Source organism: Amyelois transitella, chromosome 3 (assembly GCF_032362555.1).
Source record: "Amyelois transitella isolate CPQ chromosome 3, ilAmyTran1.1, whole genome shotgun sequence".
Taxonomy (NCBI): Eukaryota; Metazoa; Arthropoda; class Insecta; order Lepidoptera; family Pyralidae; genus Amyelois; species Amyelois transitella.
The window spans coordinates 9,979,966-9,995,485 of NC_083506.1; the positions used below are offsets into that span (position 1 = coordinate 9,979,966).

The window sequence follows — 15,520 nt, forward strand, 5'->3', positions numbered from 1 at the left end:
TTCGGGCGTTTTTACACATTGGGCGTTAAATGCCATACCTACCTTATTATGTAGAACTCATATTAAGCTCCTCATAAACAGTTCAATTCAGTAGAGTGGTTGATAAGCAAGTTTACTCAACTGACGTAACAATGTGTAATTATGAATGAAATACCTAACGTCGCGGGAGTATTTTTCCGACGTCCAGCTATAAATCAACCAGTCGTTGGACTATTTTGGACACAGTCACATCTCCGCACCGGAGTCCACGCGCCGCCGAGACCCTGAACTTACATCTGCTTTTAAGGTCAGCTGAAATCGATATTTGCATGAATCATAATGAGAATATTTATAACTGTGCTTTACTTTTAATGATTGAATTGATCACCCATATAAAAGATACTAGGTACAGTGCTAATCTTGTTTTATAAACGTAGAATACTTCTGTTTCAATTAATCAAGATTATCTCGTGATTTCCGGGTTGTGGTTAGTTGCTAGTTGCTGGGCCCTGGCATCTTAACAATTTAAATCAATACATTTATAGTATAGGAGTATAGTATAAGTAGGAGGAGTATTTATTAAGAAATTTAATAGCCTGCTAATCGTATATATCTACGTACCTATACCTACGTCTAGAAATAAATTGTTGATGTAGGTAGTAAATATCTATTTGATTTTACTATTGTACTTAAGTTATCGTGTCATTAATGATAAATTACTAACATTATTTTCAATTATTGCATTGAAGTAAATATACTTAATTAATTGTTCATCTTAAATGAGTTTAATGCCTCAACTCGAAGATAAAATTCATTCATTTACGATGTTTGTTTTCAACCTAGGTAGATATATAAAAGACAGATTCAATTAACTTCTATTCATTTTAGTGTTTCTTTCTCAATAGAAGTAAAGCACCCATCGGCTGTGATTTTTTAAAATTCAAGTAATCCTTCAAAACTATACCTTTAATAGTCCAACTATGTACTTAGGAACTAATTACCATTTAACAATAATAAACTTAGGCTTATAATAATATTTCCAGTTTCTGTTACATTGTTTAAAGTATATTTTTAATATTTACAGATTAAACATAATGTCGGAGCAAAAACTTAGCTCGCAAGAAATCTTTGCCCTCGAAGACAAATATGGATGCCGCAACTACGCTCCTGTGCCCGTAGCCCTGTCCAGAGGCGAAGGTAAATTTTTGTTTTATTATTTATTTTTTATATTTTTTTTTATTATTTTTTGTTTCCTTTTATTACTCGTAAGTAGGTATTTGCTCTCATAGTTCATATCATAAGAATCGTGGACCCAAGGGTCGTCCAGGGAGTGTAGTGTCGCTGAAGAAAATTACATTTAGTAAGTAGTAAGATATACCTACTATCGTTTAGATTAGTAGAAAGAAAGAAAGAAAAATCTTTATTTGGCGCAAGATGTAACACAACATTTTCATTCTTAAACATAGAAATAAAAAATAAAATACATGATGCGACCAAATGGGTTTCCACTCAGCATATGCATGTGTATGATGAGGTTACACAATGCGCTGATTTTCAGTGGAACCTAGTACGGAGGCTTTGCCATTCAATATGAAGGATACATATTAAAAATATCAACACAAAATAACAAGAAGACAGCAGTGCTAGGGAGTTAATATATATAATAGTATCCCATAACATAAGGCTCAATCTTACTCTGGGCCTGGTTAAATAGGTAATGTGTTATGAATGTATCCCATAGGTACATATTTAAGTTTATCAGTTATTGGGGCGCCGCTTATCAAAGATATAAGGTCAACTTGTCCACCTTCATAGTTAATATCGCTTGTCGTTCTCCCATTGAAACATCGCGCTTATATTGCGTTTGGTCAAGTTTGTAGCGAAATCAATGTTTTGGCGTAGATATCCGAAATTGAACTGGTTTCATGGGCACATGCGATTAAATGCGATGCAGGACAAAAATTAAAACAAACATTGAATTAATTCTAGGTCTTTGCCCAAGCATACCTAGGTAGGTACTGTAATGTATTCATTAAGTAGGTGAGCCTGCACGCTAAGTATTAGGTTATTCTTTACCTGGTGTTTGAATTCTTAAATCTGGCTGTTATCAATTTATTGCACTAATAAAACATCCGACATATCATGTTTAATTGTAGATAGGTAATATATTTTAATCCACATAATTCAACTGAGCTACAAACTGGAGCAACTCATTTATTTCTATACTTTTGTATTTACTATTGTATTTCTATACTTTTGTCTTATCATCATAAGATTAAGCATGAAAATAATTAAACGATAGCAGGTACCTTAATCTTGCCTTGTTAAATAATAAGCGGTCGACCTTTTATATATCTAGGACCCGATTGCGAAATATCTAACCTTAAAATGCAAGTGCAAATATACTTACATAAAGTTAAAAAAAAATCCAAGTAGGTATTAGCTTGTCGAATGGCAACCTTTTAAAACTTTAACCAAATGACGCCAGCGAAACCTAATAACGAAGTTAAAGATATAAGTTCATGATTTTCCAGGCGTGTTCGTTTGGGACGTAGAAGGAAAGAAATATTTCGACTTTTTGAGCGCTTACTCCGCTGTTAACCAGGGACACTGCCACCCCAGGATTGTGGCAGCTTTGAAGAAGCAGGCTGAAAAACTGACTCTTGTATCGAGGTAAGTAATTAATTTTGTAGCGGGATCGATGAATCGGGCTCAACTACCAAAAATGGGGTCCTACAGCAAGAAAAAACCTCGCCTTTGGATCTTTCCAAAGGCGAGTTTTTCGACTATAAAATTTCGCCAGCTTTACAAAGGTCAGTCATCAGTCAAACCCGACTTGGTCGAGCCGGTCTGTTTGTTGTCATAAGATAACCTCTAATGACCAGCTCCGATTAAAATCGGTGAATACTGCTTGATGTTTATATTTGTTGTTATTATCTCTGGACGATAAGTAGGTACCTACCTTCCACATTTATTTAAATACTTAGATATCCTTTTAGCAAGATACTTACTGTAATCTTGATATATAAAAGAGGACACTGACTAATTGATTGACTGACATGTCGACATACACTCCAAGGAGAGGAGATAGGATTTCGTAAAATTCCCGCGGGAATGGAAATGGCTGAAATTCACCCAGAATGAAATTTTATCTGCTGCGTTTTCACGGTTAAACCGTTCTTTATGAAATTTGGAATAATTAAATGAAGTCTCGAGGCAAACAAGGACTAAACAAAAAATTTTAATGTGTCTAAAGTCTAGACGTACTATAAATATGTACGTACAAATTGTAAGTGTATTGTATGTATCCTGCTAATACAAGTTCGAAGATAATGTAAATATTATCTAGGGCCCTAATTAAGTTTAAGCAGTGGTCAACAGAAACGAGCCATTATTGACTTGGCCCTTCACTTACACTTATCAATCTATAAATATTCCATTCCAAGTTCGTGAACTGATAATTTATTATGTTTAATAGACTCTTGATACGAGAATCGACGGATAAACAGAAAAATTACATCATTTGTTGCTAAATATAGAATTACTGAGCGTAGAAATTGTTTTCAATTCATATTTATTTTTGTTTGTGATGATGATAAGTGCTCTGCACTCTATTTCATATGAAAACAATGTTATCTTCTAATTACTTATTACTTTGATTGGAGTCAGTAAAAAAATACTTATATCTTGGTAAGGTACCTACCTAGTACTTGTCAGCTGCGATGATAAGGCAAGGTATTCCTTTGGTAATCATATATGGTCGAAGGTGGCTACAGATAAAATAGAGTCTGTATTCAGTTACCTACCTAATATGACTTTGCTTATCTAAAATGTTTCCTATTCGAAGTTCATAATAAGTAAAAGAATATTCGCTCGCGATTTCGTGAATACTCTGTATATGTAGTTGGTAGGTACTTACATATGTATCAGGTTACTATCGAGTTGTTTAAATGTCATGTAACTTCATTGTTTTTATATAAAATGGTTTGTAAATATTTAAATCGTTAATTTTACAGAGCGTTCTACTCAGACCAACTGGGCCAATATGAGAAGTTCATGACTGAACTGCTAGGGTACGACCGTCTGCTGCCCATGAACACGGGCGTGGAGGGCGGCGAGAGCGCCTGCAAGATCGCGCGCAAGTGGGGATATGAAGTCAAGAAGATCCCGGAGAACCAGGCGAAGGTAGTGTCTTATTTCTGATTTGTCCAATAAACTTTTTAATCTTTTTCTTTTTTGAGACATAAATAGCTGTCTAATAATTTCACTTAGCGTTTCCCGACAGTAAGACACGGTAATCAAGCGATTGTTTAAACACTATATGATCCATGTTAGGTGACAACACAGGACAGTACCTACTTATACTGTCCTGTGTTGTTAGAATCATGTAGGTTAAACTTAAGTTTGCTTTGTTGGACATTGGCACCTAAAAGAACAGGCAACCGGACAATGTCAGCATCATCATTATTGGGTTATTTCCCTCTCATTAGGGAAGTTGGCTTAAAATTGGAAAATCTTAGACGAAGGATTTCCTTTTAAACGTGTTCGACTAATGAAACATATTTTTTTCAGATTGTGTTCGCAACAGGCAACTTCTGGGGTCGCACGCTGTCGGCGTGCTCGTCTTCCTCGGACCCCAGCTGTTATGGTGGGTTCGGACCTTTCATGCCCGGGTTCAAACTCATTCCTTACAATGACATTCCAGCTTTGGAGGTTAGTAAACAAGACAATCAAGCTCACTAGTAAAAATATTAGGACATCGATGCCAAGCGGTTACTGTACTGTTGCTATAGACTAAAACAAATCGGCATAGATTTCTTTGCGCTCTTGCTTAAATCTCCTTTTACCCAATTGTAATCGACCATTAACACTTCGTCGGCGTCATACACGTGTCCTTTTTTTGCTTACTTCCTATTAGCTAACGTCCATGCTAACGTCTAATAGCTATTCTAGGAAGCGAACGCAATTTGATACATATTTATTTACTTACAGAAAGTGTTACAAGACCCCACAGTGGCCGCTTTCTTCGTGGAGCCGGTACAGGGCGAGGCCGGAGTCATCATCCCCGACGCCGGATACCTGCGCAAGGTTCGGGAACTCTGCACCAAGTACAATGTGCTGTGGATTGATGACGAAGTCCAAGCTGGATTAGGTAAATATATACCTATGCTTATCTTATTAACCCGAACTTTAGCATACTTGAACGTATTTCATTGAGTCAGATCGTGAGTTTTGGAGCTCTCGTCTAAGTAAGTAAATGAAATAATTCAAAATATTCGTTATTTAAAATCAGTTTTCGCAAACATTTAAATTGTCCGGATAGCCAACGTATTTTTCGGATGTCAACGCAATAATGGTGTGGGAAATTAGAGGTACATAAACAGTATGTTTTTGTGTCAGGTCGTACCGGCAGGCTGCTGGCGGTGGACCACGAGGGTCTGAAGCCGGACATCGTGATCCTGGGCAAGGCGCTTAGCGGCGGCATGTTGCCTGTCTCAGCTGTGTTGACTAGTCATCAAGTCATGAATGTAAGTATAGGTTCAATCTTTTTCAAAGAGCATAGGGTACTAGTCTACCTATTTTTTTACGTAAGTAGATTTTACTTATCAATATCGATTTTGGTCTTTGTGAAGGAATGTAGTTAGGGCAGGTTATTTAGGTATTATAGAGTAGCTTATAATTATCTGTGAAGAGTGAGTGTGTTAATTCCTAGGTCGTGCTTTTGGCATTGCGTGATGTTAATTAAATAATATTATTACGTTTCTTCAGGTAATTACTCCCGGAACCCACGGTTCGACATACGGCGGAAATCCTTTGGCATGCGCAGTTGCTATGGAAGCTATAAAGGTAATTATTTTTTTGAATAGTTATCTGTATAATTGATTACTTATCTGTCTGTAAGTACCAAGTTGAGCATAAGTACATAAAATTTATTTATGTTCACGATCATATATGAGGACTTGTTATTTACGTGTCTAGTTAGGTGGTTATTAGTTAGTAGTAGTAAGTTATTTTCATTCTTGTACCTACGAAACGAACGATTTTTAAGTTGAATGCACACACACGATATTCATCTTAAAAGCACTGGTTGATGTACTTACTAACCTACCATTTGTCTATTGTTTTTGCCATCAATTCCCGAAAGATCAATTGGAGATTTAATTTGGTTGTTCGATTGATACCTCTTTATGATACTATCCGAAACTACATTCTGGTAACATCGGAATGACAATAATTAAGAAATCAATCTTTACTTAGGTGTTACTGGAAGAGAAATTGTCAGAAAAAGCGGCCAAGCTCGAGTTGGTGCTGCGTGAGGAGTTGGAGAAGATCCCGAAGTCCATGATCACCTCCATCAGGGGCAAGGGGCTTATGTTCGCCATTGACGTACATGAAAGTATGTTAAGCTATAGTATCTTTATATTTTTTGTACATCAATTAACTTTTTTATATAATCTTACTCTACGGAGGCGCGTAGTCAACTAACGTTTTAACTCAGAAATAATAAAAATATGTATACGGCAAATGTCGCATCGCACAGCCAAAACCACTAAGCTTAGATAGTTATTATGGCATGAAAGAGTGTTTTTAGAGTATTACTGCTACTAAACGGATGGTTCGAAATTTTCGCAGTAACCTTATAACTGGGGCCGGTTTTCGGAAAACATTGCGATGGTTGTGCACAGAAATAGCTTTGTAAATTCAGCATTAACCTTCGATGGTTTTAGATAAGTAACTTTGTATAAAAATTGTAAGTTATTATTACGAACGTACAACATACTTTATTACACACAAGAGCAACTCTTCAAAGTCTTCTACAGAATGGTTGATATTTTCAGATTATCCGGCATACGACTTAGTTCTGAAGCTGCGTGATGCCGGTTTGTTGACCAAGACCACGCACGGGCAGACCATCAGATTGGCCCCTCCTCTTGTCATCACCGAGGAACAACTCCGCCAGGGAGCCGCCATCATCCGTGGAGTCTTTGAGAAGTTCAACAAATAAACAACTCAATTCCATAGTCGTAAAGCCCAGATGCCTTTACCAGCCCTCATTGCGGATGTAAAGGACAGAAACGTTCAAGACGTGCAGAACTGTTTCTTTAATGTAATCGGAGATATTGCAAAAGGTTTAAAAAGAAAAATATTTGTCTATATTCATGGAAATAATAAGCACTGCGTTAGTGAGTACTTATTACTTCGATGTGAGTGAGTGAAGAACAGTTTGATAGAACGGCCATAAATCAAATAATGTGACAGCTTATCGCGTCACTGCTTTACGACTGCGTCGAGTACAAGATGAGAATAACATCTTGGTGATAAAATGCGTTGCTAGCTCTGATTTTTTTTATGTTGGAGCGAGCATATCCATGCATTGCTCTTGCTGGCAAAATGAGCAAGTGATCTGACAATGTGATCATTTTACAATTATAACATATCAGATATTATAACTGTATTACTTTAGATGGCAAAATAAATTCTCAGTCTAGTCACACTGGTGTCGCATATGGGTGGAACCACTGTTCAGTTACAAGGCCAGAAATGGCACTACATGATTTTGTCTATCCTAGACTGTGAGTTCCTTGACTGTATAATGTTTATAATTTTTAAGCATATCATATTTTTATACGAATAAAATCAATATTTGTGCAATAACGTTTATTATTTGATCATAATTATAACAACCGTCTCACAACACACAATGACATCACAGTTCTGAGGTAAATACTGCTCGCGTTGTGTGTAGTGTCTACTTTTTATCTTAAGAACAGTTTGATACTTTTTAAATTACTATCACAATCTCAAGGTCATTTGTTCCCGTTAATTTTACTGGCACAAATTTCGCCTGTTAAATGATGTGTCAATAGCTCAGGTTAAAGTAAAAACGATAACATTCCATATTTTGTACGGTCTAAAATTGATGTGACCAAAGTCTGTTAGTCATTAGGCTATTTACCTTACAAAGAAAATGATTGATAGATGAGAAATGTATAACGTCTAAGTTGAAAAGTATCATAACTAATATACACAAAAATTTAATATTTCTAAGTATTAAAATTATGTTGTCGTTTTGTGCATTTACAATTCAATTCTGTCAATATTAATACCAAATTCGATGCTTTAAAAAGTCAATGAATTATTGAAACAAAAAGAAATGGTTTAGCCTTAGGTTTTGCTGTGTTTTGACGATTTTATGATAATTAACGGTTAAAGTTAAATATTTGTAAGACTTCTTTCTTTTTTTTCGTTAAAATTTTTTATTGTCATAACTTACAACAGAGGTAAATATAGGTCGAGAGAATGGATGAAGACAGACTAACGAAAGGAATTTATAAGGCAGAGCTGATTGTAAAAGTGGGACTGGGCCGGCCACGTCGAACTTTGAAGGACCAAATTTCTAATGTCATGAAAAATGTAGATGTTAGGGGTACCCGTAATTTTCGAATATGCATGAAAAGCTCTACTCTTTAAGTGTGGAAGAAGCGGGAGAGGTCTGTAAGGATCGTAGCAAGTGGAAATCCATAGTCTCTGCCTACTCCAATGGGAAACAGGCGTGATGGTATGTATGTATGTAAATATTATCTAGCTGTTGACAGATCAATTTACAGGTTGTATAAATATATTAAAGCGAAGGCATCATAGTCTATAATACTCGGTTCAACTATACTATACTGGCAATAATTATTTTAATATAAATATGTTATTAATAAATTAAAGTCCATTCTCTAAAACTCCTAGTTGCGCTCTCATTGTGTCCGTTAGTTTCGATATAAGTACACTTTCATCTAAAGTCATTTTTGAACTCTCCGTCAAACCTGGAACAAGAGAATTTGTTACCATTTTCATAAGAAGGGAGAGATTTGAAGGGATAAAAAATGTCTTATTACTCGTGAAGCTAGGGATAATTTATCGTCGTCAAATAAGATGAAAACTTACTATCAGTTACAACGACAAGTTTACCAGCATCCTTACCATTTTTATAGTCTTTTATTATTCTAAACGGTCTGGATATGTATAATTAGATGGCATGGTATAAAATATTAACACCACACACAAACTTTACAGAACATAAAATTTTATTTCATTTCATTTCAAAACGCTAAATGAAAATGACATCAAATTTTTTAAAGATAAAATAATATCAAGAGAGAACCAACCTTTACTAATGCAATCCCAACATTCCTGGATCTGGTAACTTAGGCCGGCGCTGTTGTGAAAGTGGAACTTAAACTTGCCCTTAGGGAGTGTCCACTCGGTGATGTTTGCTCCTGACAACCTTAGCACAGTGGGGCACCAAAAGTAGTCAAGCTGTAAGTAAATATTGCAGCTGTCAATTAAGATTATGAATTAATCATTCATCAGATCCGAAACTGACTTACCAGTTGGTCACCTGAAGTCAAGTTGCTTATAAGCAAAAAAAAACTTAATCCATTAAATGAGATTTTTTAAATAATATTGCCTGTTCTTCTCTCGGGAAGTATGAAATGTAAAGGAGAGCATTACTAAAGTTTGTGAAATAGCAAGTGAATATATCAATACAAAATTCGAGGCAGTGGAAGAAGTTATTAAAATTAAATCATTTACACTTACAGCTACAATTCCTTTAGTGCCAACAATTTCAGCTTTATTAGGCATCGTGGATCTGGTATGCGCTGACAGGGTCGCCGTTCGGCCATCTTTGTATTTCAGCGAACACGAAATAGACTCGTCCACGCCAGCTTTACTCAAGTGCCCGGTACACACGATATCTGTAGGAGCCTCCTTGTATATAAACTGGATTAGCTGAAGCATATACAAGCCTAAATCTAACACCGCTCCACCGCCGAGATCTTTCATCCTAGAAAATATCATAGAAATATAATCATGCTGAAAAAGAAACAGGCAAGCTACGGATAAGAAAAATGACCTTGAACTATTTCAATACCCCCTCCATCCTTTTCCAATGGAAAAATAAATTGTTCTTATAATTATCCTTAATAGATATAAAAATTAAAAGAGACGGAAAGAAAAAGAAACTTGTTTCGAGGTCATATTTTCAATCTGTAATTTTTGTATTGAGTTGGTTTCAGTTCTCTCACAGTTAGATTTAAACCAACATGTCTGAAAAGCGATGTCTGCGCGAAAAAAAAACTGACAAAATGACAACTATTATCTTCTAGTCTAGTCATAATAAAAGTGTTTACAAAACGAATGCGTGACATTTTCAACCTGGTTAATAGAGATAATTGAAAATGTCGTCTGTGTATGTCAGTGCGTCTTTATTTGCATAAAGCGAGGGATGAATACAGAAAGCCTGTCAAAAAGAGGCCGATATGACAGGTTGTTTACAAAATTTTCGACTTAATTAGAAGTTTTAATATGAGGTGAGATAATAAACGAATTATTAACAATTTCGATGATTTTACGTTAGTTTCTTTAGTAAATTGTGATATCAATGTTATAATGTAATGATTGGATCTGTTAAGTGACGTATTAGATTCGTAACAAAATAAAAGCAATTGTAAATTAAGCATTATAATCAGACATCATAGTTATAAGTTTACAGATGTTATGGCTTAGATGAAAGACCATCTGACGAAAGAATGAGAAAGTCTTACAGGTTTCTTTCAATGTCGTTAATTTCCACCCCGAACTGTACGTTGACGTGATAAATGTCACCAAGGCCACCAGACGATATGTGCCTGTCCAAAGCGTCATAAGCTGGAAAGAACCTGGACCACATTCCCTCCAGGAGGAACAGCCTCCGCTCCCGAGCAAGATCCACCAATGATTTCATCTGTTTATTCGTCATGCCCATCGGCTTTTCACATAGAACATGTTTGCCATGTTCTAACATTAGTTTACTTATTTCATAGTGTTGTAAGTTAAGTACACTCACGAATACAATGTCTGCAAACATAAAAATGCCGTGGTTTGTAAACGAGATAATAAGAGATTAGAAAGATAAAAAAATAAAGTAAACAGTTTCATTTAGCATTGTTTTCCAGAAAAATGTTTTATTGGTTGGTATGCCTATACTTCACATGATGAAAAACTGACGCAATACAGACACATTGGTTCACAGCCGAGCTATTTTAAAAGCAATATAAAAAATAGCAGCTAGAACTATTAAAATAAATTGTTTTGGTTATTGGTAATTTGAGAAAAGATGGGATCTGTAGCACAAGACTACTTATGAATAATTGCTAGCACTTTTGATGTTCTTAGAAACTATTACTTAAATAGTTTGCATAAATTAATATGTGTTTTCATTTCCAAATTTTCAGTTTCTAATATTGAAGGAAGATTTATTAATAATTCCTTATCCAGCTTTACGAAAAAATGTAAAATAGGTATACGGTACTATGTTACATGTATGTGCATACTATTTTACGCAGATGATTGAAAGGCTTGGTAATATGTTGTCATAATTAGTTCTCGCTCAAATGCTTCTATTATGAGTACACTGAAAAACAATGGGGGGTGATTAGCATAGTGTTTATTACCTATAGCGTCGTCACGCGCCAGTGACTCGTAGCCTTCGTATGATGTGCCGATTTTATGGAGCGTCGCCAATCTGTGCACTCTTTCCAAGTCCTTGCCAGCTATAGCTACCACTTTGTTTTGTTCGGGGGGAAGTGTGCCTAGCGCTGTCAGGAAATCGTGAGCTATCATGCCCACGCCGGCTATACCCCATTTCAACTGAAACCCCATCTGGAAAAACGAATGTTGCGATCGATTTATAATTCGTCGGAAAATTAGCACCTGTCAGTCGTGACGGTGATCGATGGAGCTGATAATAGTTAACACAAGTAATGTAACTCAATCATCTGATAATGAGATAAGACATTTTAAATATTTCAAACACAAACCACAAATTCCAGGTTGGCCTTACTTTTTCAGGTTTATAAATGCACGTATTTTTGACACTTGTATATAGGATCTAAATCAAATTAGGTATAGGTTGACCTAAATTCTTGAGATCACTAAACGCGTGCAAGACAGATACCACACAGGTGTAATATTCTGCCCACTCCACAGAAACACCTTGTGAAATGCGATCCCTTATATACTTTATAGGCGATAACTACAATAATAAAACATCAGCAGTTCAATACTATACCAATTTCAAATTAAAACTAAACAGCAGTGATAAAAAAGTTGAAGTAATGTACTCTGTATTATCATTTCTGATAACCGTACAAAAAATAATACCCACTTTTGCTATCTCAGGTTTTCATCTAGCGCTGTGATTTATCATTGGCTGAAATTGCTCGCTGATTTACTTCACAGTCTGTAATAATTGAACTGTCCATGGTGGACATAACGCTCGTGATATTTATAGGACCGTTACAGCCATATGTGAGCGCGTTCAAAGCACATTTTGTTTCCACTAGTATGATTGGTCGAGCCGTGTTATTCCAACTGTTTTTGTGACGTTTTATGAGCACTCGGCCCGAGGTTAATTAGGCTTGATTAACTGTGCACGACAAAAATATTACAGGAGTTGTTATATAAACCCTTTTTATTCAATGGTCGCCGTTTTGAACCGTCAATTTAAAAAGATAAAATATATCCGTTAGTGGAGACCTATTCAGTTTCACGAAGCCAATAAAAATGAACCTGAAAAACGGATGACTTAACAGTGACAATGAATATTTAGGTATTTACGGAAGTAATTAAACTCAGTAATTGTCTGTACAGTAAAAACATATTGAAGAAAAAAGTATAGGAATTGCTGTCAGCATTTCGTTTTATCTGTTCGGTAATTGAATATTTGGTAACAGTGATTTGAAATTTGTTATATCTAGATTTTTTGTGGTCTAGGGATGTAAGAGGGAATTTACCGACATTACCGCGAGATATAACGGATATTAACGGGATCTCTCGATTTAGGTGGACCGAGCCGGGCTACCTTGTGAGATGTGTAGGTGGTGATGAGCTTAGCGAAGCTGGGAACACCGCAGTTCGCACAGCAACGCTCTGGGCCGCTTAAGAATCATTTGCATTATGTAATAAGAGAAGTATATGAAATAATAGACCGCGGTATGCTACTCAGTTTAACGCGATTATTTACTTCAAATACGAACAGTTACGGTTTTTTTAGAACAAAGATAATGCATGGGCGCACCTCGGGCTCCTTTTTAGAAAGGTGAGAACGCAAGCAAAAGTAAAAAGCTAGGAGAAGGATGATGACTGCCATAGCTGTTTCGACTTGCCATATGATTTTTTCTGCCAGTCGACCCGAGAATTAAAACTAAAATATATGTATGAGCGTGTAGCGCGTTAAAAACTAAAATCTTTTCTGAGTAACGTCTACTTTTTTACTTGTCAGGAAGCGTGCAGTTTCGCAGAATGTTTCTCTTGTTAACGGAATTATATAGATACGACGAGTTATGTATGACCTGATCCAGGAATGAACATTCTTTGGTTATGATCGTATAGACTGATGGCGGACGGATTAGAAACTACAAATAAATAAAGTGGTCCTATTTAACTATGCCGGGAAAATAATATTGTTTACGTATTATAATAATATTAGTCGTCAAATTATATCACGAATTATAATGGTAATGCAATTTTTTTTAGAATATGAACAATTAAAATACTTTAAAAAGCCTAATAGAATTACATTTTACTATTATTACTAATCCTTAATAAAATAATGATAAAACTAAGCGTAGATAATCCAAGTCAATTGTAAAATGGAGTGCCTAGTAGTACATACACTACATTACAAGGCAAACATTTATCTGTGTGGTTTCAATGTCACACTAACACATGACATGTTAAGGGGCTGTATCAACAATCAAAATATGTATGAAGTTGAAGAAAATATTATACTAGATTCCATAAATGGAATGAACTACATTATTCACATAATGATGCAATTAAACAAGGTTGAATATTTTTTATATGAATATAAAGAAACATAATATTGATAGTTGAAGTTTGCCCAGTATTATAAAGAAAAACTAAGCATTGTGAAAAGTTAAAGCCAAAGGTTTTGAAAAAGTGAGGTTTATAAGTTATTATTAGTTTTGACTTCATTATGAGTAAAGTTGAAAATTTCAAGTGATCCTACAAATTTTCTGTTAGCAAGAAAGACAAAATCTTTGCAGCATAATATCAAGCTTCATTATTAATAAGTTTTGTAATTCAAATATATTTCAAGATCATTATTTTTTATATGATCATTTTTTTTTGTGATTTTTTAAGATAAATCATATTTTAATTATTTCTTATTTTTGTTAATGCTTCAATTACAATTACAAAGTTTATTTATATTATTCAAGTAAGCCTTTAAAGTGTTTTAAATTGTTAAGACCCAAATATCTAAAGAAAACAATTTTGATTTGAAATATTGTGAATCTTTTCAAATCATAATTTTTATATTTAGGTTTATAAGCATCAAACCAAGCTTAACTCTTCAAATATGTAATGGTATTGAAACAAAATCTTTTTTTTTATTTTTTCTTATCAAAACTTTTTTCCTTATAGGATTATTCCTTCCTATTGGCTTCAAAGCTAGCATGTAATTATTACTTTGATGCTATGAAAAATATGATAAAAGTTTTTACTGTCAATAGTTTGCTTAACACCAGCTTCTACTATAATAATTTAAATACAAGAATCATGATTTAATCCTTGAGGAGTAAACAGAGCCAGCAGTCTCATTAGGCTTTACAGCCAGGTTCAGCTGGATAGATTAATAATTAAAATAATATACAAAAAGAATATAAAAAAGAAATAACACTTACATTTTCTTGTTCAGACATTTTTGATTAACTGCAGTTCTCTGACAAGAACTTCGGAAGATCTGAAAACATAGTTTTCTCAATATTATTGGAACAGTCCATGCAACAATTTATTGTATAATATATAATTTACAGAATAACTACTTAATTTCAATTTTGAGAAAGAGTAAATTATTGGTTCCATTTTTTATTTGCATGAAGACTCATTTACCTACATTGTAGGACAAGAACCACTTACCCTTATGTACTTTACGTTATAAATTAAAATAGATAATTAAATCATTAGTGCACACACACACTTTGTTAGTGAATAAAGTAATATGTTAAGCAAACTCTGAAGTTTTAATAAATTGATACTTAATATATTGTCGAAATAACTGAACATGAATTTAAAGAAGCACCAACCGTCTGATTAGATGCCTAGGCAACTCAAGAAATAATATCTTACTCCACACTTCATCAAATAAGTGAGAAAAATGAATTGAAATGAAAATGAAAACGATTGAAATTGAAAAGCTATTTACTGACTGACATACTAACTGACAGTGACAGTCACAGAACTATTTATATTGTTTAGGGTGACAGTTGACAGTGTAACTACTCTTGACAAAAGCCGATTTGCCACAGACGTCTATACTCTGGACTAGATAAAAGAGTATGTAAGTAAATATGGCACCCGAGACGCAAGAGAGTCCGTGGTAGTCGAGGCGATCTACGGAAGCTCCACAAGAAACACAGCTTCAGCCCCGATGCGGAGACCGACAGTTACGCGAAGGGCGAGTGAATCAAGGATGATAACAATT

General features: G+C 34.9%; 2 protein-coding genes across 8 annotated transcripts; one reads left to right on the forward strand and one right to left on the reverse strand.

The window, feature by feature from the left end:
* Positions 1-155: 155 nt before the first annotated feature.
* On the forward strand, positions 156-7,635 carry LOC106140141 (ornithine aminotransferase, mitochondrial). 2 transcript variants are annotated; one of them, XM_013341679.2, is made up of 10 exons: positions 156-286; positions 1,064-1,176; positions 2,514-2,652; positions 3,996-4,164; positions 4,552-4,692; positions 4,972-5,131; positions 5,380-5,507; positions 5,749-5,826; positions 6,238-6,376; positions 6,819-7,635. In XM_013341679.2, exons 2-10 carry the CDS (start codon positions 1,074-1,076, stop codon positions 6,983-6,985), a joined length of 1,224 nt encoding a protein of 407 aa, XP_013197133.2. In that variant the 5' UTR covers positions 156-286; positions 1,064-1,073; the 3' UTR covers positions 6,986-7,635. The 2 variants fall into 2 exon arrangements, with proteins under 2 accessions (XP_013197133.2, XP_013197132.2); XM_013341678.2 differs by lacking the exon at positions 156-286 and adding an exon at positions 808-923.
* On the reverse strand, positions 7,624-15,257 carry LOC106140142 (trans-1,2-dihydrobenzene-1,2-diol dehydrogenase). 6 transcript variants are annotated; one of them, XM_060948135.1, is made up of 7 exons: positions 15,123-15,257; positions 14,721-14,779; positions 11,466-11,673; positions 10,578-10,869; positions 9,571-9,817; positions 9,138-9,288; positions 7,624-8,795 (listed from the first exon to the last, which is right to left on the reverse strand). In XM_060948135.1, the coding sequence occupies exons 2-7, from the start codon at positions 14,736-14,738 to the stop codon at positions 8,692-8,694; spliced, it is 1,020 nt and encodes a 339-aa protein (XP_060804118.1). In that variant the 5' UTR covers positions 14,739-14,779; positions 15,123-15,257; the 3' UTR covers positions 7,624-8,691. The 6 variants fall into 6 exon arrangements, with proteins under 6 accessions (XP_060804118.1, XP_060804122.1, XP_060804131.1 ...); XM_060948139.1 differs by having other exon boundaries at positions 14,956-15,228; XM_060948148.1 differs by having other exon boundaries at positions 15,075-15,226.
* Between the last annotated feature and the right edge of the window lie 263 nt (positions 15,258-15,520).

Bases quoted from the DNA above. Each gene is read 5' to 3' on its own strand.
- LOC106140142 (XM_060948135.1), bottom strand. The intron at 9,818-10,577 runs GTAAGACTTTCT...GATATTTTCTAG, and splicing joins AACGACATTGAAAGAAACCT to GATGAAAGATCTCGGCGGTG. The intron at 8,796-9,137 runs GTTGGTTCTCTC...CTCTTGTTCCAG, and splicing joins TTGGGATTGCATTAGTAAAG to GTTTGACGGAGAGTTCAAAA.
- LOC106140141 (XM_013341679.2), top strand. From the start codon at position 1,074: ATGTCGGAGCAAAAACTTAGCTCGCAAGAAATCTTTGCCCTCGAAGAC. The intron at 2,653-3,995 runs GTAAGTAATTAA...TTAATTTTACAG, and splicing joins AAACTGACTCTTGTATCGAG to AGCGTTCTACTCAGACCAAC. The intron at 5,132-5,379 runs GTAAATATATAC...TTTTTGTGTCAG, and splicing joins CGAAGTCCAAGCTGGATTAG to GTCGTACCGGCAGGCTGCTG.